Consider the following 22,438-nt stretch of genomic DNA (forward strand, 5'->3'; position numbering starts at 1 on the left):
TTGGGGAGGAAAAAGAAAGAGGAAGAATGGTAGCAGATGTTAGCTCAGGGCCAATCTTCCTCAAAAAAAAAATCAGAAATATTATCAAATATCTTAAACAATATAAACAAATTGTTTGAAATAGTTTTTTAAAGAAATTAAAAAAAAAGAAATCATAGTATCTCTGCTATAAAATATGTTAAGACTGAAACATATAGATCTACAAAATACTCCCAAGTCTCAGAATAGGAAGAGATTATTTCTATTCAGGGAGTGAATACATGCTCAGGTATCATGTATAAGTTAATGACTGGGATGGGCTCTTGGGACTGCTTTTCTATTAAGCACACAAAGGCATTTCAAGAGAGAAAATAACATGAGGATGCTCAGAGAGATTTGATAAACGTTGTTTTTGCAGATTCATGTGTAACGTACAGCAGAGTAGTTAATACAGAGATTGAAGTGGGGACCAAATCTGATAAGACAGGTTTAGATCAGATCATGTACCAACTATTTTCTATGTCAAAGGATTTAGTATTTAACTTATAATAACTAGCCCTGTGACACTGGGGTTTCTCTCAAGTGTAAGCTGGAGGCCAATTATATATACATATTATTTTTAGCAAGGAAGTTTGGCCCTGAGCTAACATCCACTGCCAATCTTCCTCTTTTTGCTTGAGGAAGATTGTCCCTGAGCTAAAATCTGTGCCAATCTTCCTCTATTTTGTATGTGGGACATTGCCACAGCATGGCTTGATAAGCAGTGTGTAGGTCAGCACCCGGGATCCAAACATATGAACCCCAGGCCACCGAGGTGGAGTGCACAAACTTAACCACTACGCCACCAGGCCAGCCCCCAAATTATATTTTTTAAGAGGAAAAGAGATAATATGCATAAAATGTTAACATTGCAGCTGACACTTAGCTTTGACATAAATTGTTAGAGATTATTCTTACTCTCATTGTCTCAGAGACCATTGCTTTTTGGACCTGACTGAATATTTTTTGCTTTCACGTTATTCTCAAATTTAATTGGAAAGTCTATCCCTGCTGTATTTTTAGTTAGAACTATAAATAAGTAGATATTCTAATATCCTCAAAGTACAGTGATGCACTTTGAAGACTATTGGTGAAGAGTAAGAGAGAGGTGCTCACAAATTTAGGTAGGGTATCAAAACATAGTATATTCGAAATCAGTATGACCTTAAATGTGAAATTAATAATAAAAAACAAATAAATTATTGAAAATCATATATTAGCTAATGTTTCTAAACTCTCATGTATTAGGCACAGTTTCAAACACTTTACATATATTATTTGATTTCAATATCACAGCAATCCTATGGTTTAGGATGTTATTTCTATCCTGATATAACCACTGAGGAAAATGAGACATGCAGACATAAAGTACTTTGCCCAAAATCACACAGCTAATAAGACATGGAGCCTGCGTTCCAAACCAGCCAGTGTGATTCCACAGTTCAATGTTTATAACTATGCTACAATGTAATAATATGTATCATCTTTAGTAAATTACTTTAAAATATTTTACTTGCATGGGACTTTTTTCAAGATTCAGTGTTAAGTGAAAAAAATGCAAGTTATAAAATTATATACAGTATGCAAAATATCAAGAAAACATAATTTTCACAAATAAATTTTCAATATTTCCAACTATTTATTCCTAACCAGTGAGATTTTGGAAGTCTTGGTAATTGTATAAAATGTATGCTGTTGAACATATATAATTTTTATAATTACATTTTTATTATCATTAATCCATGAAAAAATAAAGGAAGAAGGTTAAAAGAAAGTAGAGTTGAACATCTACTGTTAATCATTTATTCTATTCTACATTTTTCTGATTAATTGTTAACCTTACTTGTAAATGAAACCTTATTATTGCCAAGGTTCCAAAATACACACAGCACTCCTGTATTTCACATCTTCTTTGTTGATCATTACTATTTCATTTCTAATACCCACATGAAAGAAGACACTTTGGATTTTATCAAAGTTAAAATATTTTATTCTATAAAGAAACCATTAAAAAATGAAAGGGAAAACCATAGACAAGGAGAAAGTATTTATAATACACAGTTCTGACAAAGGTCATGTAACTGAACTCTATAAAGATATTCTATAACTGAATAATTAAGATATTTTTAAAAATGTGAAAAAATGAGCAAAAAACTTGGACATGTACTCATAAAAAGGTATGTAATATCCAATAAACCCAAGATAACGTGCCTAGAAATTTTAATCTTAAGGAAAACGTAAATTAACTCTTTAGTAAAATGCCTTTTCGTGCCCCACTAGATAGGCACACTTAACAAAGAAAAGATTGACCATATGAAAGATTATTAGTGACAATACAAATAGGGAACAATTTAAAATCTAATAAGTTGATGGTGTGGATGAAAAATATCAATTTAACAATGTTAAATATGCATTATGATACACCTATCCTATGACGTGAAAATTCCACTTGTAGGTATTTAACCAGGATAAATGGAAGCATTTATCCATAAAAAAAGCAAATATTGGAATGTTCATGGCAACTTTTTTCACGATACTGTCAAAGGAGAAACACTGCAAATACACGTCAACAGGACAACAGATAAACGCACTAGGGCATATTAATACAATGAAATATTACTCGAATATAGAAAAGGAAAGAAGTACTATATACACTACAACATGATAAATAGAAAAAAATGCTTTTCTGAGTAAAAAATTCTAATGGAAAAAGTACTCATATTCTATGTCTCAATGGATCTAAATCTCAAGAATAAATGGGAAAACGCTACAGTGACAGAAATCAGAATTGTGTTTGTCTTTCTTGGGAGACAAGGCAAGTTGTATGGGAAAACTTTCTGGAGTATGGAAAATAAGCATACTCAGAATTATGTGTTGGCTACATGAGTACATTCACTTGTCAAAATTCATTAAATTGTACACAAGAGATCTATGCATTTTGCTACATGTAAATTATTCCTCAAAAAGTAAACAAACCATATACAAAATACTCCAGAAAAAAATAAGTTCTGAATAAGATGGACTATCTACTCCTTTGAGCTGATGAGGACTAAAGTATTCCCCCAGAGTCAGGACCCTAAAAAAACTCTACTATTCAAAATCAAGTTTGGAATGGGACTTGCTGCATCTCAATAAAAGCTGAAAAATACTTCTGGGGTTAAATTTTTGATGCTAATACTTTCATAAAGGTTCATGATCATAGTTTACAGCTCACGCTATCAACCTCTGAACTGAAATGATCCAAGCACCTGATAGTCATTGCCTTTCTCTTAGATATCCTGAAATTCCAAACGGATGTTTAATTTTTATACTGGAGATCACAGGAATTTTGGTAGAGATCATTACAAAATTTCTAGACAAGAGTTGATTTGTAGGTACTATGATGGTGAAATTTATAAGAGATAGGATAAAGTAAGCGAGAGAGAGAGAAACAGGAAAAAGGAAACATAAAAAAAAGGGAGAGGAAAAGGAGGTAGGGAAACGTTACACTTAAGTTAGATCTTCAAATCTATATAACACAATACATACAAAAGTGAACCAAAATGTTCACAGCAAGAAAACAAATCAGTCCAGAAAGAATTGAAATAAACAAACAAAAAAAAACTATTCAAACGTTTATGTCTATCATCTTCAAAAAAATATTAAAAATTTATAATAGGCATTACAATAATTGAAAAAAACAACCAGTTAAATAGGAAGACTCATGAAATAATTATTCTAGTCAAACTTTACAATTATTGATCACAAATAAAGTGGGAATCCTAAAGTATAACTTTAGAGAACTTCCAAATAGTACTGGATAATTCACAAGAGATATAATATAGAAGAACAAGGGCCGGCCCCATGGCTTAGCGGTTAAGTGCGTGCACTCCACTACTGGCGGCCTGGGTTTGGATCCCAGGCGCGCACAGACGCACCACTTCTCCGGCCATGCTGAGGCTGTGTCCCACATACAGCAACTAGAAGGATGTGCAACTATGACATACAACTATCTACTGGGGCTTCGGGGGGAAAAAAAAAGGAGGAGGATTGGCAATAGATGTTAAATCAGAGCCGGTCTTCCTCAGCAAAAAAAGAGAAGGATTAGCACGGATGTTAGCTCAAGGCTGATCTTCCTCACAAAAAAAAAAAAAAGAAGAAGGAAAAAATAAAATTGAATAGCTGTTGAACTACATTTAGATCAATAGAGCATAAATTAAGAGTTTCTAAAATATTATTTATAGGATTTTTAAAAGAAGAAACTGGATAATAGAGTGAGGGAGCAATATTAGACATCATGGATGAGAACTTTCTAATTACAAAAATACTTATAAATAGTCACATCAAAAGTTTATTCAAAATAGTTACCAGAATATAATATAAAATTAAACCCCCCAACTGCATTACAACTTCAATTGATCAAAGATAAAGAGAAAAATAAAAGAAGATATTTGGAAGAAAATTCAGAAACCTAAAAAGGAAAAACAAATGGCCAAATGTAAAGTTCTTAAAGGCAACAAAACTTCTAGTTGAGAATGAAATACTATTTTTTATTATTCTGAAGAAAAATAATTGTCACTTTCAGAATTGATTCACAGCTAAATTATCATTTATGAGGGTGAAGAGAATACATTTCCAGAAGTAAAAAATATGACGAAAATTTTACCTCTCATATATCGATACTGGAGGGATACACTTCATGTTAACAATTGACCGCATATAAAATATAGTATACATACACTAGAACAATTATCTTCTCATTCAGGGAGCAAGAGATACACACATATACACATATATATATACTCACATAAACCTGAGAAAGAGAGAGAAAATTAGATCCATAATTCACTGGACAATTCTATGCTATGTTACACTAAAGTAATCCTGTTAACGCTCATATCTTAAGGAACCTTCCTGTGGAAGCATAGCCTTAGGCAAGGACTTAGGATCATGTAGTTTATTTAGAAGCACAGGAAGCACAGTAAATGAGTGGGGACAATAAGATAGGAAAGGAAAAAAAAAAAAACTCCAATAAGATTGATGTGTTGGTTACCATCTGGGCAACAATGTTGTACTAGGGACTGGGAAGAACTGGAATGAACACACCTCAGAATTGACCTTATGAAAGATGAGAGGCTTATAATTGCTTTAAAAAAATTTAAAATAAAATAAACACAAAATATCAGGATAATGGTTAAATAAAACTTTTACGTATGTGAAATGCAATGATAAACACCAAAAAACGATTATCAGAATGGATATATCTCAAATCAAAAATATTGTGTGAAAAATTATGTTGCAGAAAGATATATTCGTAATGATTTCCTTTATACAAATTTTTCAAGGAAAAAACTAGGCTGTATGTTTAAGAATACATCTCTCACTTATAAAAAATAGGACACTAGGGGGGGCCAGCCCAGCAGGGTAGTTGTTAAGTTTGCACGCTCCACATCAGCCGCATGGGGATCATAGGTTTGGATCCCAGGTATAGACCTACACACTGTTCATCAAGCCATGCTGTGGCAGTGTCCTACATACAAAATAAAAGAAGATTGGCACAGATATTAGCTCAGGGACCATCTTCCTGAAGCAAAAAGAGGAAAATTGGCAACTGATGTTAGCTCAGGACCAATCTTCCTCACCAAAAAATAAATAAACAAATAAATAAATAAGAAACATGCATGGCAATCCCTTACCTCAAGTTTAGAATAATGGTTATACCTAGAAAAGAAGGGAAAATAGCTATCCTGGGATTTGACATCATGGCCATTGCTCTCTCTTATGTCCCAATTCCCTGTGTTGTTTTCCATCTCTACCCCCATGAGGCCAGGCTCAAGGCTTGCAGCACCTGTGGTTCCCATGTCTGTGTAATTTTGGTCTTTCATATCCCAGCCTTCTTCTCTTTTACGATACACTGCTTTGACCAAAATGTTCCTCACTATATCCATATGCTTCTGGTCAATCTATATGTGGTTATTTCACCAATGCTAAACCCTGTTGTCTATGGAATTTGGACCAAGCAAATCATCAAAGGGTGCTGAGAACATTCATTTGGAAATAAGCTTCAGCTTTTGTCTATTATAACCAATCTAAAATTGTGTAGACAATAATGATTTAGCATGTTTGATTAGCTAGGGTGAAAACATAGGAAATTTATTTGACTTCCTCCTCACAATGTTTTAGCCCAGTCAGAGAGTGAAACTACTTATAAAAATTAACTCAAAATGGATTAAAGATTTAAATGTAAGACCTGAAACCATGAAACTCCTAGAAGAAAACATAAGAGCAAAGCTCCTTGACACTGATCTTAGGAATCATTTTTTGGATATAATAGCAAAAGCATAGGCAATAAAAGCAAATATAAACAAGTAGGACCATATCAAACTCAAAAGCTTCTGTACAGCAAAGGAAAAATTTCTAAAAAATGAAAAGACAACCTATGGAATGGGAGAAATTATTTGCAAACTACATATTGGATGAAGGGTTAATATCCAAAAAATATAAAGAATTCACACAGCTCAAGAGCAAAATAACAAATAACCCAATTTAAAACTCATCAAAGGACTTGAATAGAAATTTTTCCAAATAAGACATACGAATGGCTAACAGTCATATAAAAAGGTGCTCAACATCACTAATAATTAGGGGAATACAAATCAAAACCACAATGAGATATGCCCTCACACCTAATAGGATGGCTACCACCAAAAAGACAGGAGGTAGCAAGTGTTGGCAAGGGTGCAGAGAAAAGAGAAAGCTTATACAGTATTCATTGGAATGTAAATTGGTACAGGCATTATAGAAAACAGTATGGAATTTCTTAAAAATTTAAAAATGGAACTATCCTTTGATCCAGAAATCCCACTTCTTGGTGTATATCCAAAGGAAAGGAAATCAAGAGCTTGAAGAAATATGTACACCCCCATGTTCATTGCATTGCTATTCACAGTAGCTCAGATATAGAAGTAACCGAAGTGTCCATTGAAAGATGAATAGAAAAAGAAAATATGGTATAATGGAATATTACTCAGTCATAAAAAGAAGGAAATATTTGCTAGAAGACATTATGCTAGGTGAAATAATCCAGACACAGAAAGGCAATTAACTGGAAGATCTCACTTTTATGTGGAGTCTAAAAAAGTAAAACTTGTAGACCCAGAGAGCAGAACGGTGTCTAGGAGTGGGAAAAATGCAGAGATATTGGTAAAGGGTACAAAATTTCAGTTATAAAATTAATAATTTCTGGGAATCTAATGTATAACCTGGTGATTATAGTTAATAATACTGTATTGTAAACTTGAAATTTGCTAAAGAGAGTAGATCTTGTCTTCTTGCCACAAAAAACAAAAGGTAACTATGTGAGCTGATGGATGTGTTAACTTGATGGTTGTAATCATTTCATAATGTATAGACATATTACATCATCGTGTGTACACCTTTAAAAAATCACATTGTACAAGCTAAATACAGAAAATTTATATTTCTCAATCATACTCCCATAAAGCTGGAAAAAATAGTTAATTTAGAATTCTATATCTTGTAAAAACCTTAAAATCAAGATGAAGTTATTTTAGGCAAAGTAAAAGAAAACACTCACTGCCAGCAAAACTGCAGCAAGGAAATATTTCAGTTTTTGCTTCATACATGAGTAAAATGATTACAAATTGAATTTTGAAGATGCAAGGAGGAATGAATAGCAATAGAAATAGTAAATATTTGGGAGCATTTAAATAAATATTGACAGCCCAAAATAATAATTGTATGTGTATAAGTTTTAAAATTTATAAGCAGTAAATTAAACCAATAATAATATATGTCAGAAAGTATATAAATGAACTAAAAGACTGCCAATTGATATTAAAATTTAATAAGTTTCATAGGCAACTGTAGGGTAATGACTAAAGTAATTATAAAATTATGTATAAAATCAAAGCAAAGGAGACTTACAGTAATAATTAAAAATAATTTAAAAAAAGTCTTTCTTGTGAAAGATCTATAGCTCAAATAGAAGTAAAAGATAGAAAATATAAGATAGTAAATTTAATAGAAAAATAACAATAATTATGTTAAATGTGCAAGAAATTAGTTGTGTATTTAAAATATTAAGATTGTCAGGTTGCTTTAAATATAAATTCTTTGATATTTGTAAGTGAAGATAAATTTAATTATCAAGATAACAAAAGGCTGAAAGAAAAAATGGAGAGAGCGAATACAGACATATTTTAACATAATTTTCACAAGGCATTTCTCTGACTTAAGTTTCATAAAATTGCATATTGAACCTCATGTGTATTACATGTCATTTCTTTTCCTTTGCTTGTGTCTGTAATAATATTTTCTTCACATGGTCATATACCTGCTTAGTTCTGACTCCATATGTGACAAGGTTGAGCATTGGTGGCACTACAACATGAAGAGTGGCCAGGAGTACATAGATAGAGAGGGGGACATTTCGGCCAAAGCTATATGTCATAAAGAAAAGAGAGCTGTTCTCAAAAGCATGAGAACCATATATGTTGAGGGCCTTAAGTCAGGCCTCACTGGAAGGAAGATGGAAAGTACAGAGCATCTGAACATAAGAAAGGGCAATGGCTATGGTGTCAAACACTAGATTACAAAGGCACATAAGCCATAAATAATATTGATCTTGATGCTGGCACAAGACAGGCAAGGAAGACCTGTGTGCTCACAGTAGGTGAGGGGAATGACATGATTCCCACAGAAGGGCAATCACGAAATGAGAAATACAAATGGAATAATGGAAATAAATGGCCCCACTAACACACCAAGACCAATTACAGAAACAATCTTATTGGTCAGAATGGTACTGTATCGGAATGGGTTGCAGATGGCCACATAAAGGTCATAAGCCATTGCCAAGAGGACTGCTGATTCCATAAGTGTGAAGCTATGAATGAAAAACATCTGAGTGAGGCAGGCTTCAAAGATGATCTCTCTGAAATTGAACCAGAAGATCCCGAGCATTTTAGGAATGGTAGCTGTAGAGAGACCCACATCAACGGTAGCCGACATGGCCAGAAAACAAGACATAGGCTTGTGTAGGCTGCTCTCAGCCTGGATCACAAACAGAATAATGAAGTTTTCTATGAGTGCAATCAGGTACACAGCACAAAAGGGAAAGCCAGTTCAGATGTGGTGTGTTTCCATTCCTGGGATTCCCAGCCACAAGAAGGAGAAGAGAGGAAATTGGGTGTCATTGAGAAGCAACATCTTATTTGGTAATGCATTAAGTCTTCAGAAATGTATGTTCACCAAATCTATGGGTCACCAGATAGTTTCTCTAACATTAAGTTAACATAAGAACACTTAAATTTCTACCTTCTCTATCGCAATCATAAACAACAGAACACTCTTTCAGTGTTGACCAACTTAAGGTTTTGCTAGCCTCTAAATATAGTGATGGCAATAAGTCCAGTTGATTGAATGACAATACACAGGAGGAATAATAACTATTGTATACACACACAAATTCATCAAAATTTATGCCCAAATATTAAAAATTACTTTAAAGCATTAAAATTGAGCCATCTGTTGGTATTTAGTCATTATTATTACAAAATAAGAAAGGGAATAATAGTGAAAACAGCAACATCAACTACCACTTAGTGAGGTGCGGCCTGTTATTTGTAAGACTTTTTATCAGACTGTTCAAAAATCATTTCTAATATTAAAATAAACCCCTCTAAGGAGAACATTAATATTCCATATTTTACATATAAATGATCTAAGGATCAAAGAGATGAAAAGGCTTGTTTGAAGTTTGAAATACTTTTCATGGAAGGGCTGGGAAAATAAGCTAGGGAGAAAAGTGTTGAGTAGATACGGAAGGAGAATGGAAATAAAGGAAAAGATAATGTGTACCTTACCTACGTTACATATACAGATACCACACACACACACATACACACACACGCGCGCGCATAATACTCCACACATATTATACAAATACACAATATTTTTTAAAACTCACAACATCCATCTCAGTAAAATATGTGAGTGTTTCTCATTTATACCTGGGTCAATTATAACTTTAAGAGTTTAAGATACATGTCAAAATGTCAATCAAAAACTAAAGAGATAAGGGGCCGGCCCGGTGGCGCAAGCGGTTAAGTGCGCGCGCTCCGCTGCGGCGACCCGGGGTTCGCTGGTTCGGATCTGGGGCACGCACCGACGCACTGCTTGGCAAGCCATGCTGTGGCGGCGTCCCATATAAAGTGGAGAAAGATGGGCACAGATGTTAGCCCAGGGCCGTCTTCCTCAGCAAAAAAAGAGGAGGATTGGCGGATGTTAGCACAGGGCTGATCTCCTCACAAAAAAAAAAAAAAAAAAAAAACTAAAGAGATAAAAGCATTAGGAGCATTGTTAAATTAGATATATGGTAATTCAGTGATTTTCTAAGTTACTTACACCCCAATGGTATGTCTTCATGTAGCTTGCTTATAACATTTGATAGGGGAGTATTTCAAAAGTATTTCAAAAAGGGAGTAGAAAGGGAGAATATGGGGAAAGGAATAAGATCTGATTTCTCATCTTTATAAATATTTATTTCCCCAGGGACATTAAACATTTTTTTCTTAGATGATTGCTAAAGAGTAAATTTTGTAAAACCCTAGGGGCAGCATATAGCTTCTATAGCTATATGAAGGTGGAAATGAATAGTCTTGAACTTGTTGACAAGGCCTTCAGGAATTACAAAAGTTTAAATGGAGCAAAGTTACAATGAGATGGATGTGTCAAAAGAAGAGCTGTTAGTAGTCTTAATTATCTTCAAAATCAAGGATACCTATAATCTTGTGTTTAAACCCTCTTGAAATTTTACTTCTTCTCACAGGTATTCTATCTATATGATGTTACCATAGAATCACCTTGATATTTTCTCCCTGACTCTCTTCTATTTGAATTGGTAAAAATATAAGTGTTATATCCAAGTTTCTAATGAACAAAAGCATGTAAACAATAATGGAAATTTCTATCACTCGCATTTTTAAAAGTATCCTTCAAGACATAATTTAGATATATTCTTAGGGCACTCGTGAATGACCTCATTCAGACTTGATCCCTTCTACTTCTGTGTGCCTACAAATTCCAATACTAAGCTGTATTACAGCATTAGTACAAGTATCACTCATGTTTACATGTCTGTACCTAACTTAAAATGTGAACCACTTACCAAATGTCCATCAACAGTAGAAAGATAAATATAGTTTTGCATATTTACATAGTAAAATACTATACATATGAACAATCTATAACAGCATTCCATAACATGGAAGAATATTACAAAATAATAATGAGAGAAAGAAATCAGTCACATATAAAAGTTAAACCAGTAAAAGCTAGAGGGGTGACATCAGCAACTTGGTGGCATGAGCTATTCCCTTTATCTCTCCCTCTTTGAACTACAACTAAATGGTCATTCATTGACCAACATAGAAAACCCACACAGCACAACAGGAAGCCTGAGAAACCCACCTCTGAAGGTGGATTTACTGGCCCTCCAGGAAGTGGTGGAGATATGTGAGCACTCATTGCCCTTTCCCAGCAGCCCTGTGCATGTGCATGGACATTTTCTGGCACAAAAGCCAATAGTACCACTGTGCCCCTAAAGTAGGAACATGCCCCAGGGCTACTGTAGGAAGACTCAGTGGCAGATTTTAGCCCACTCATGATTGCTTTCCCAGTGGTGGGGGAGTCCACTGTGCCCCTGCATTGTCAAGGAGTGTCGCTGGCTCAGTCCCCATGAGGAAACCTAGTCAACTAAGCACAGCAGCTGGCATGACCACAGGAAGAGGCAGCGGCAGATCTATGCTCCTAGGTGAGCAAATTCCTGGCCCCCCGAGCATCCATAGTAGTGCAGAAGCCCAAAAGTGGGAACACACCCAGTGGCAACTGTCAGAAGAGACATCAGCAGCCTTTATCTGGGTTGTGATCACTTTCCTAGCAGTGGGGGAGCCCACCATGCCCCCGCCAAGGAGTTGTCCTGGCTCAGTCCTCAGCAGGAAACACCTCCCACTAAGCACAGTGGCCGAGGTGACTGCAGGAAGAGTCGGCAACAGATCTGCACCAGGACAAGTGTGTTCCTGGCCTGCATGAGCATCCATAGTACTGCTTCACCCCAAAAGTGGGAATGTGCCCGGGGATGACTGTAGGAAGAGGTGGTGGCAGTCCTTAGCCCACTCATGATTATTTTCCCAGCAGTGGTAGAGCCCACTGTGCCCCTGTGACCCCAAGGAGTGGCCCAGGCTCAGACTGGTGAGGGAGCGCCACCCACCAAGCACAGACTACACACGTGCCTGAAAGCTCACCTGGCCTGCGCAAGTGCCCGTAGCCCCACGACTTCCAGCAGAAGGAGAGAGATCAGAAACTCAGCTCCTGCTTCCCGCTAGCAGTAGCAGGTGGAATCTGTGAACTAATACTATTACAGATGTGCCAAGAAAAGATTAGTTCATCAAACACCATGACAAACTACAGCAACAATTCAGACCAGAAGGAAAATGACAACTCTCCAGCAACCAACTCTGAAGACATAGAAATTTACAATTTATGTGACAGAGAATTCAAAATACTTGTCATAAAGAAACTCAATGAGTTAAAGAAAACTCAGAAAGACTGTTGAATGAGCTCAGGAATAAAATTAATGAGAAGAAGGAAAACTTCACCAAAGAGATTGAAACTATAAAAAAAAAACAAGCAGAAATTCTGGATATGAAAAAAACAATTAATGAAATTGAAAAAATCAAGAATGCTTAAAAAGTAGAGCTGATATTATGGAGGAAAAAATTAGTGATTTAGAAGAGAGAAATATAGAAATGCTTCAAGTGGAGGAGAAGAGAGAACTAAGATTTTAAAAAAATGAAGGAATTCTTTTAAAAATATCCAACTTAATTAAGAAAAGTAACGCAAGGATTATAGGTGCGCCAGAGGGAGAAGGGAAGGAGAAAGAAGCAGAAATCTTGTTCAAAGAAATAATAGCTGAGAACTTCTCAAATCTGGGGAAGGAACTGGATTACAAATACATGAAGCTAATAGAATGCCTAACTACGTCAGTACTAAAAGATCTTCTTCAAGGCATATAATACTAAAACTGGAAAAAGTCAACAACAAAAAAAGAAATATTAAGGCCAGCAAGGCAAAAGACAATAAATTACAAAGGAACCCCTGTTAGGCTTTCAGCAGATTTCTCACAGAAACCTTACAGGCTAGGAGAGAATGGAATGATATATTCAAAATACTGAAAGGCAAAATCATTCAGCCAAGAATACACTATCCAGTGAAACTCTCCTTCAGATATGATGGAGAAAGAAAAGCTTTCCCAGATAAACTAAAGCTGAGGGAGTTCAACACCACTAGACCTCCCCTACAAGAAATGATTAAAGATGCCCTCACAATGGAAACAAAAAGGCAAAGGTCTATAAAGTTTTGAGCAAAGATAAAAATAGACAGACAAAATCAGAAAACTACAGCTCTCTTTTGGAACAGGGAAGCAAATATTCAAATAGAACCTAAAAGATAAAGAGAAGGAAAGCATCTAAAGCAACTATAAAAACTTCAACTTAGTCACAAACTTATAACACAAAAAAGAATCATTTGTGATGACAATAACTCAGAAAGGGAAGGGCAATGATATGGAACATGCTTAGGCTAATGGAGACCGGAGGCTTTGTGAAAATGGACTATCTCATCTACAAACCTCACGGTAACCACTAAACGAAAAATCAGAGGAATGCCAGAAATCACAAACTGAGAAAACTTCCACAGAAAACCACCAAACTGAAATGGCAGTCAGAAATACAAATGAAGAGAAACAATGGAAACATAGAACAACCAGAAAACAAAAGACAAAATGGCATATTAAGCCCTTACATATCAATAATCACTCTAAATATAAATGGATTTAATTCTCCAATCAAAAAACACAGAGTAGCTGATGGAATAAAAACCAAGACCCAACAATATGCTGCCTCCAGGAAACACATCTCAGCTCTAAAGACAAACATGGGCTCAAAGTGAAGTGATGGAAGATGATACTCTAAGCAAATGACAAACAAAGGAAAACATGTGTTGCCATACTTATATTAGACAAAGCAGACTTCAAGATAAAAAAGACAATGAAACACAAAGAGGGGCAGTATATAATGGTAAAAGGGAAATTCCACCAAGAGGACATAACACTTATGAATATATATGCACCTAACACAGGGACATCAGAGTATATAAAGCAACTATTAACAGACCTAAAGGGAGAAATCAACAGCAACACAACAATAGTAGGGGAACTCAACACCCCACTTATATGAATGTACAGATTATCCAGACAGAAAGTCAACAAGGAAACAGTGGAGTTAAATGAAACACTTGATCAGATGGTCTTAATAGATATATAACGAACATTCCATCCAAAAACAGCAGAATACACATTCATCTCAAGTGCACACAGATCATTCTCAAAGATAGACCATCTGTGGGGAAACAAGGCTATCTTCAACAAATTTAGGAAGACTGAAATCATCTCAAGCATCTTTTCTGACTACAATACTATGAAACTAGATGTCAACTACAAGAAACAAATTGAGAAAGTCACAAATATGTGGAGACTAAACACCAAGCTACTGAACAACCATTGGATCAATAAAGAAATCAAAGAAGAAATTAAAAAATACCTGGAGACAAATGAAAATACAACATACCAACTCTTATGGGAGGCAGCAAAAAGTGCTTATAGGGGGGAAATTCAGAGCAATACAGGCCCACCTCAACAAAAAAACAAACAAAAATCTAAGATAATTAATCTTAAACTACACTTAATAGAACTAGAAAAAGAAGTACAAATGAAACCCAAAGTCAGAAGAAGGATGGAAATAATAAAAATTAGAGCAAAAGTAAACGAAAAAGAGACCGAAAAAACAGCAGAAAGGATCAATGAAACTAAGAGCTGGTTCTTTGAGAACATAAGCAAAATTGACAAACCTTTAGCCTGACTCACTAAGAAAAAAAGAGAAAAGGCTCAAATAAATAAAATTAGAAATGAAAAAGGAGAAATTACAGTGGGTACTCCTGAAATACAAAGGATTATAAGAGAATTCTATGAAAAACTATATGCACACAAATTGCATGACCTAGAAGAAATGGATAAATTCTGAGACTTGTACAACCTCCCAAAACTGAATCAAGAAGAAATAAAGAATCTGAAAAGACCAATCACAAGTAAGGAGATTGAAACAGTAATGAAAAACCTCCCCAAAAATAGAAGTCCAGGACCAGGTGGCTTCTCTGGAGAATTCTACCAAATATTCAAAGAAGATTTAAAACCTATCCTTCTCAAACTATTGCAAAAAATTGAAGAAGACGGAATGCTTCCTAACTCATTCTATGAGACCTACGTTACCCTCACCCCAAGACCAGATAAGGACAACACAAAGAAGGAAAATTACAAGCCAATATCACTGACAAACACAGATGCAAAAATCCTCAAGAAAATACTGGCAAACCGAATACAGCAATACATTAAAAGGATCATACACCATGATCAACTGGGATGTATTCCATGGATGCAGGGATGGTTCAACGTCCATAAATCAATCGATGTAATACACCACATTAACAAAATGAGGAATAAGAATCACATGATCATCTCAATAGATGCAGAGAAAGCATTTGACAAGATCCAACATTCATTTATGATAAAAACTCTGAATAAAATGGGTATAGAAGGAAATTACTTCAACATAATAAAGGCCATATATAAGAAACCCACAGCCAACCTCATACAGAGAAAAACTGAAAGCTATCCCTCTGAGAACTGGAACAAGACAAGAGGGTCGACTCTTTCCACTTCTATTCAACATAGTACTGGAGGTTTTGGCCAGAGCATTTAGACAAGAAAAAGAAATAAAAGTTATCCTAATTGGAAAAGAAAAAGTGAAACTCATGCTTTGCAGATGACATGATTCTATATATAGAAAACCCTAAAGAATCCATCAGAAAATTATGCAAAATAATCAGCGACCACAGCAAAGTTGTAGCGTATGAAATCAACTTACAAAAATCAGTTGCATTACTATACACTAACAATGAACTAGCAGAAAGAGAAGTTAAGAATACAATCCGATTTACAATGGCAACAAAAAGAATAAAATATCTAGAAATAGACTTAACCACGGAAGTGAAAGACCTATACACTGAAAACTACAAGGCATTATTGAAAGATTGAAGAAGACATAAAGAAATAGAAAAATATTCCATGCTCATGGATTGGAAGAATAAACAGAGTTAAAATGTCCATACTTCTGAAAGCAATATACAGATTCTATGCAACCCAATCAGAATTCCAATGACATTTTTCATGGAAATAGAAGAAAGAATCCTAAGATTTACATGGAACAACAAAAGACCTTGAATAGCCGAAGCAAACTTGAGAAAAAAGAACAAAGCTGTTGGTCTCACAATCCCTGACTTCAAAATGTGCTACAAAGCTATAGCAATCAAAACAGCATGGTACTGGCACAAAAACAGACACACAGATCAAGGGAACAGTATTGAAAGCCCAGAAATAAAACCACACATCTATGGACAGTTCATCTTTGACAAAGGAGCCAAGAACACACAATGGATAAAGGAGAGTCTCTTCAATAAATGGTGTTGGGAAAACTGGACAGCCACATGCAAAAGAATGAAAGTAGACCACTATCTTGCACCATATACAAAAATTAACACAAAATGGATTAAAGACTTGAATGTAAGACTTGAAACCATAAAACTCCTAGAGGAAAATATAGGCAGTACACTACTTGACATCAGTATTAGCATTATCTTTTCAAATACCATGTCCACTCAGGCAAGTGAAACAAAAGAAAAAATTAACAAATGTGACTACATTAGATTAAAAATCTTCTGCAAAGCGAAGGAGACCAGGAATGTAACGTAAAGACCACCCACCAACTGGGAGGAAATATTTGCAAATCATATATCCCACAAGGGGTTAATTTCCAAACTATATAAAGAATTCATGCAACTCCATGACAAAAAAATGAAAAACCTGATCTAAAATTGGGCAGAGGATATGAACAGACAATTTTACAAGGAAGATATATAGTTGACCAACAGGCACATGAAAAGATATTCAATATCCCTAATTATTAGGGAAATGCAAATCAAAACTACAATGAGATATCACCTTACCCCAGACAGAATGGCTACAATTACCAAGACCAAAAGTAACAAATGTTGGAGAGGATGTGGAGAAAAGGGAATCCTTATGCCCTTCTGGTGGGAATGCAAACTAGTGCAGCCACTACGAAAAACAGTATGAAGATTTCTCAAAAAATTTAAAAAAGATATCATACGATCCGGATATTGCACTATTGGCTATTTATTCAAAGAACTTGAAATCAATGATCCAAAGAGATTTATGAATCCCTATGGTTTTTCAGCATTATTCAACAGCCAAGATGTGGAAGCAACCCAAGTGCCCTTCTATGGATGAATGGGTAAAGAAGATGTGGTATATTTATATGCAATGGAATTCTACTTAGCCATAAAAAAGACAGAATTGTCCCATTTCCAACACCACAGATGGTCCTTGAAGGTATGATGTTAAGCAAAATAATCCAGACAAAGAAAGACAAATACTGTTTGATTTCACTCATATGTGGAAGATAAATGAATACATGGATAAAGAGAACAGATTAGTGCTTACCATAGGGGAAGAGCGCTGGGGGTGGGCAAAAAGGGTATGGGGCACATATGTGTGATGACCAGCAAAAATTAGACTACTGATAGTGAGCATGATGAAATCTATTCAGAAATTGATAAATAATAATTTACACCTGAAATTACACAATGTTTTAAACCATTATGATCTCATTAAAATAATTGGGAAAAAAAACAGTAAATTGTCTAAGAAGTCAGGATAGTTGTTACTTTTTGGAGTATTGGCAGTCAGCATGATTGGGACTTCTTGGGTCCTGATAATGTCTGTTTATTCATTTATATACTAGTTACACCAGTGTGGCAAGTTTGTAAAAAATTAACTGGGATGCACTCTGATGATGTGCACTTTTTTCATGGATGTGAATATTCAATAAAACATTCACAAAATGTGAATCATTTAGTGGCTGATAGAATATATGTCATTTATTTTTGAGTCTCCAGCATCACTTAGTAGAGTCTATTGCATCAAATGATAAATTAATATTAAAATTATTAATGGCTATAAAGACATCCTAAGCCAGATGTAATTTGTTCTCTAATCTTCTTGCTAATAATTTCATGCATGAATGCATTATTCTTTCATTAAATAAATATTATTGAACATGTTTTATGTGTCAGAAACTGTTCTGAGACATTTTAAAATTGAGGCCTGTGCAATTATGGAAAATAAAAATATTATATATAATCTGATGCAGTATTTATAAACAAGGAAATTCAAGGGAAACAAATTTCTAAAAAAAATTCATGGAACTATCCCACTAATAGTGAAGTAAACTCTACATCAATATTTGAATTTAATCTTGCAAGCTACTCTTAAAATTAGTACAGAGTAGAATTTCTCAAAATTATAAGACTCTGGTTCATCAATACATAGAACTTCTCTAAAGCAAGATCAAATGAGTTCCTGTAAATGTCGTCATTGCCTCACATTCTGACATCTGTAACTGTAAAATGCATTCTATAAGTGCATTTTTGTAAGCTCTAGAGAGATAAATGCTGTGATAGTGAACATTTCTGATTTTCTTTCTACCTCTCTGGTTTCATCTTCTCATTATTTTTTAAGGACATTTGTGCTTCTGACTATTCATTAAATATTAGTGATTCTTAACCTTCAGCTTTGTACTTTCTCAATCTAATGTCTATGAATAATCTCATCCACCTCCATTGCTTTAATAACCATATTTTAATGAAGACTCCTAAATAAATGTCAACAGCCCTCAGAACGGTAACAAATTCAGATTCACATAACCAAATTCCTCCCAGGTAATTACTTCCACTTTTTCTGTTGCAAAAATATTACAAATAAAATATTTTTAAAATTGAATCTCCAACCCTGCTTCTACCAAACTCCAACTCTAATTTGGTCTTACTTTTGCTGTTGTCTATCTCAGTAAATATCATTACGATTCAGTGATTTGGCCAACTCAGAAATGAGAGCATCATCCTTTTCCCTTTTCTACTCATTTAAAGAACAACACTCTGGATTCTATTTCTAAAAATATCATTGAAATCAGTACACTTGCCTCCATCCTAACTAAGATGGTTCAAACCATCATCATTGCTTGGGTTGATTAGAGCACAGTGCTTTCTAGTGCTTGAGAGCATGAGCTCTGCAGTCAGACTAGTTGTGTTGAAAGCAGCTTCATGACTTATTCACTCTAGAGTTGAATGAAAGTAAATTAAAATGTGTTACTGATTAGCTGTGTGAGCTGCACAAGAACTTTAACATCTCTATACCTCAGTGTCTTTATCTAGAATATAGAAATGTGTAAATAAACCCTTAAAAGTTAAACTCTTAATTTTAGAACAGATAATCCTTTTAAAACACTTTGAACCCTGTTCCAAAGATAATAGTTATCGATATTTCTTTAGATATCAGGCAGGCTAATTTTTCTATAATGCACATTGAATGGATTCAGGCTGAAATCCAAATGCTTTTACTAGGATTAAATGGTCCTTCCTAAACATGATCCTTTGCTTTCCATAAGCTTCCTCATTAGTCTTCTTTTCCTAAAACTTATGGCATGTCTCCTCTCTTCCTCTTCTATCCCTCTTCTTTCTCTTCATCCATCACTGTGTCCTAAGGATTTACTGTGAGCCCAGAGGCAGGGAAGAGTTACCAGACTGAGCACTAGGATGGAATCCTGTCTCTGTGTTGTCTCAACGTGCTCAGTCTATATGAGGGCATTGCTCTTTGCCAGGGAGAAGTTTTCAATAGAAAATGTCTTAGAGCCAGTTGTGTAAAGGACACAAGGTCTCTAAGAATCTGACCCTGAGTCATGAATAGACAGCCATGACTTCTAAGCAAATGAAGGCAGGAAAAAGGTTTCTTGATTACGTTGTGAGATTCCATTAACTTTTGTTAACTTTCTCTGTGTCAGAGCACACAGTGATTGATTCTCTCTGCATCCCAGATCATCATTTAGAGGGACAGTATAATTGCCTATTCAAGAACAAGGGATCTCAAGTTAGAATTTTTCTACCTCTATAAATTTACTAGAAATGTGACATAGACAGATTATTTAACCTCTTAATTTTTTTTTCAGTTCCTCCCTCTGTTTTACTGCATCAATCCATTTAAGATTCATAGATAATCTCACATATAATCATTTACTCTTTCAATTCTTTTTATTGATGTTTAACATCATGCTAAATTTTGAGTTATATCCAATAGGCAAAATTAACATAAAATTTTGTAATGGAACCCTGAAAACTTACCAATTATTTTAAGCGGATGCTAATATTGTGTCGTATATGTTTCAAGTAAATCTACTTATTCTATACAAAATAAAAACTTTATTGGTGCAGGCATGGTTCTACACAGTTCTTTTGCCTTCTTTCTTCTCCAGAAATAGTAACTAACCAATATATCTTCAAAGTTAGACTTGTAGAGGGTTATTTCATGCTGACAGGCTTTCAGTGGGTGTGTGATCAATGCAGTTCTCAGGACTCTGTTTTCAAAAGGGGGCCCAAAGCTTGGGGTTTAACGCTCCATGGTGATTGGGGTTTAATTCTGTCTTGTGTTTTTAAACAATTTCATCTTTGAATTTATGTTCTGTAATAGAAACCTGACATGGAAATGGGGCAGATTCTGGAGCTTGGGGCCCGACTCATACACACTCACATCTTCTGTACCCTCTTTATCCTCCCAGAATGATTTCTTGGCCACTTGCTACTTTACCTCTGACCAGAGACTACTGATGCTGCCCTTTGTCCTTGGCATGCTCCTGACACCAATTCTATCCTCATCCATAACCAGTGCTCCAATTTACAAGACAGGGAGTTTGTGCACATTTGCACTTACCCCACAGGTGTCCCCATGCCCAAAAGAGAGCAAGAAAGAAGAGAAAATTAAAAATACCCTAATTAGGTAAGAGAGAGATCATGGAAGAAAAATAAAAACTCTTGTTTTTCCCATGTATTTTCATCAAAAGGCCCAGCAACTGTTACTTTGCACTGGGCTTCTCAAATTATACAGCAAACAGTAGTTAAGACAGTGGCTCAGACACAACACCCGTGAGTTCAAGGCACTGCTATAGACTGAATGTTTGTGTACATGATAAGGCAGGCTGCATAGTTCAGTAGACACCCACTTTCTCCTTTAGGACCTTATTGTAATGTTCTGTTAGCTCTCTTTTCGCTTTTTAAGTAGTCTTTCATCGGTAACTCTGGCGCCAACATACCCAGAGCAGACAATTCACTGTGTGTTTACATCACTAAGCCTGATGCCATTATTGTCTTGAGGACACGTCTACATCACAGTAGATCTGATTTTGGGAGGAAGAAGCAAGTGGTGAATTCCTTGGCGGATTTGCTTGGTCTTCACACTATAGATTATTGGATTGAGCACAGGTGGAACTAATAAGTAGATGTGAGCCATGAAGATGTGGATGAGGGGGGAGGAGTGTTTGGCAAAACGATGGATGATAGATAGCCCAATCATAGGCACATATAGAATGAGTACAGCACAGATGTGGGATGCACATGTGTTGAGGGCCTTAAACCTCCCTTCACGGGATGAAATTCTTAATACTGAGTGAAGGATGAACACATAAGACACAAAAATACCCACAGAGTCCATGCCCCACAGCACAGTGATCAGAACCATCCCATATATAACATTAAACTTGGTGTCAGCACAAGCAAGGCGGATCATGTCTTGGTGCAGACAATAGGAATGAGAAAGGATGTGGGAGCGGCAGAAAGGAAAGAAGGGCAGTCGGGCCAGAAGTGGAATAATGGCAAAGGCACTCCTAAGCAGAGCTGCAATTCCTACTTTAGTGATAAGTCTTGGCGTGAGAATGGTCACATATCGCAGGGGGTGGCAGATGGCCACATAACGGTCAAGGGCCATGGCCAAGAGTACGGATGATTCAGTGAAGGAGAAAGTGTGAATGAAAAACATTTGGACCACACAGATATTGAACTGGATCTCCCTGGAAATGGACCACAACACCCTGAAGAGTGATATCATTGTGGGCATGGACATGCCCATGTCAGTGAGGGAAAGCATGGCCAGGAAGTAGTACATGGGCTCATGGAGCCTGGGGTCTGTCCGCACGATATGCAGGATGGTGCAGTTACCCATTATTCCAACAAGGTAGAGGAGACAGAATGGGATGGAAATCCAGTGGTAAAATTCCTCATATCCAGGGATACCTGTGAGGTAGAATGTGGGGGGCAAGGTATTGCTGGAGTTAAAGGTTGCCAT

General features: G+C 35.6%; 1 protein-coding gene and 1 pseudogene across 1 annotated transcript; both read right to left on the bottom strand.

Annotated features, from left to right (window-relative positions):
* Nucleotides 1–8,296: 8,296 nt before the first annotated feature.
* Nucleotides 8,297–9,228, bottom strand: LOC131407990 (olfactory receptor 52E2-like; annotated as a pseudogene).
* A 12,250-nt stretch (nucleotides 9,229–21,478) lies between these two features.
* On the bottom strand, nucleotides 21,479–22,438 carry LOC131407992 (olfactory receptor 51G2-like). Its single transcript, XM_058544573.1, has one exon. The coding sequence runs from the start codon at nucleotides 22,436–22,438 to the stop codon at nucleotides 21,479–21,481; it is 960 nt and encodes a 319-aa protein (XP_058400556.1).

This window comes from Diceros bicornis, chromosome 7 (genome assembly GCF_020826845.1).
Source record: "Diceros bicornis minor isolate mBicDic1 chromosome 7, mDicBic1.mat.cur, whole genome shotgun sequence".
Classification (NCBI taxonomy): domain Eukaryota; kingdom Metazoa; phylum Chordata; class Mammalia; order Perissodactyla; family Rhinocerotidae; genus Diceros; species Diceros bicornis.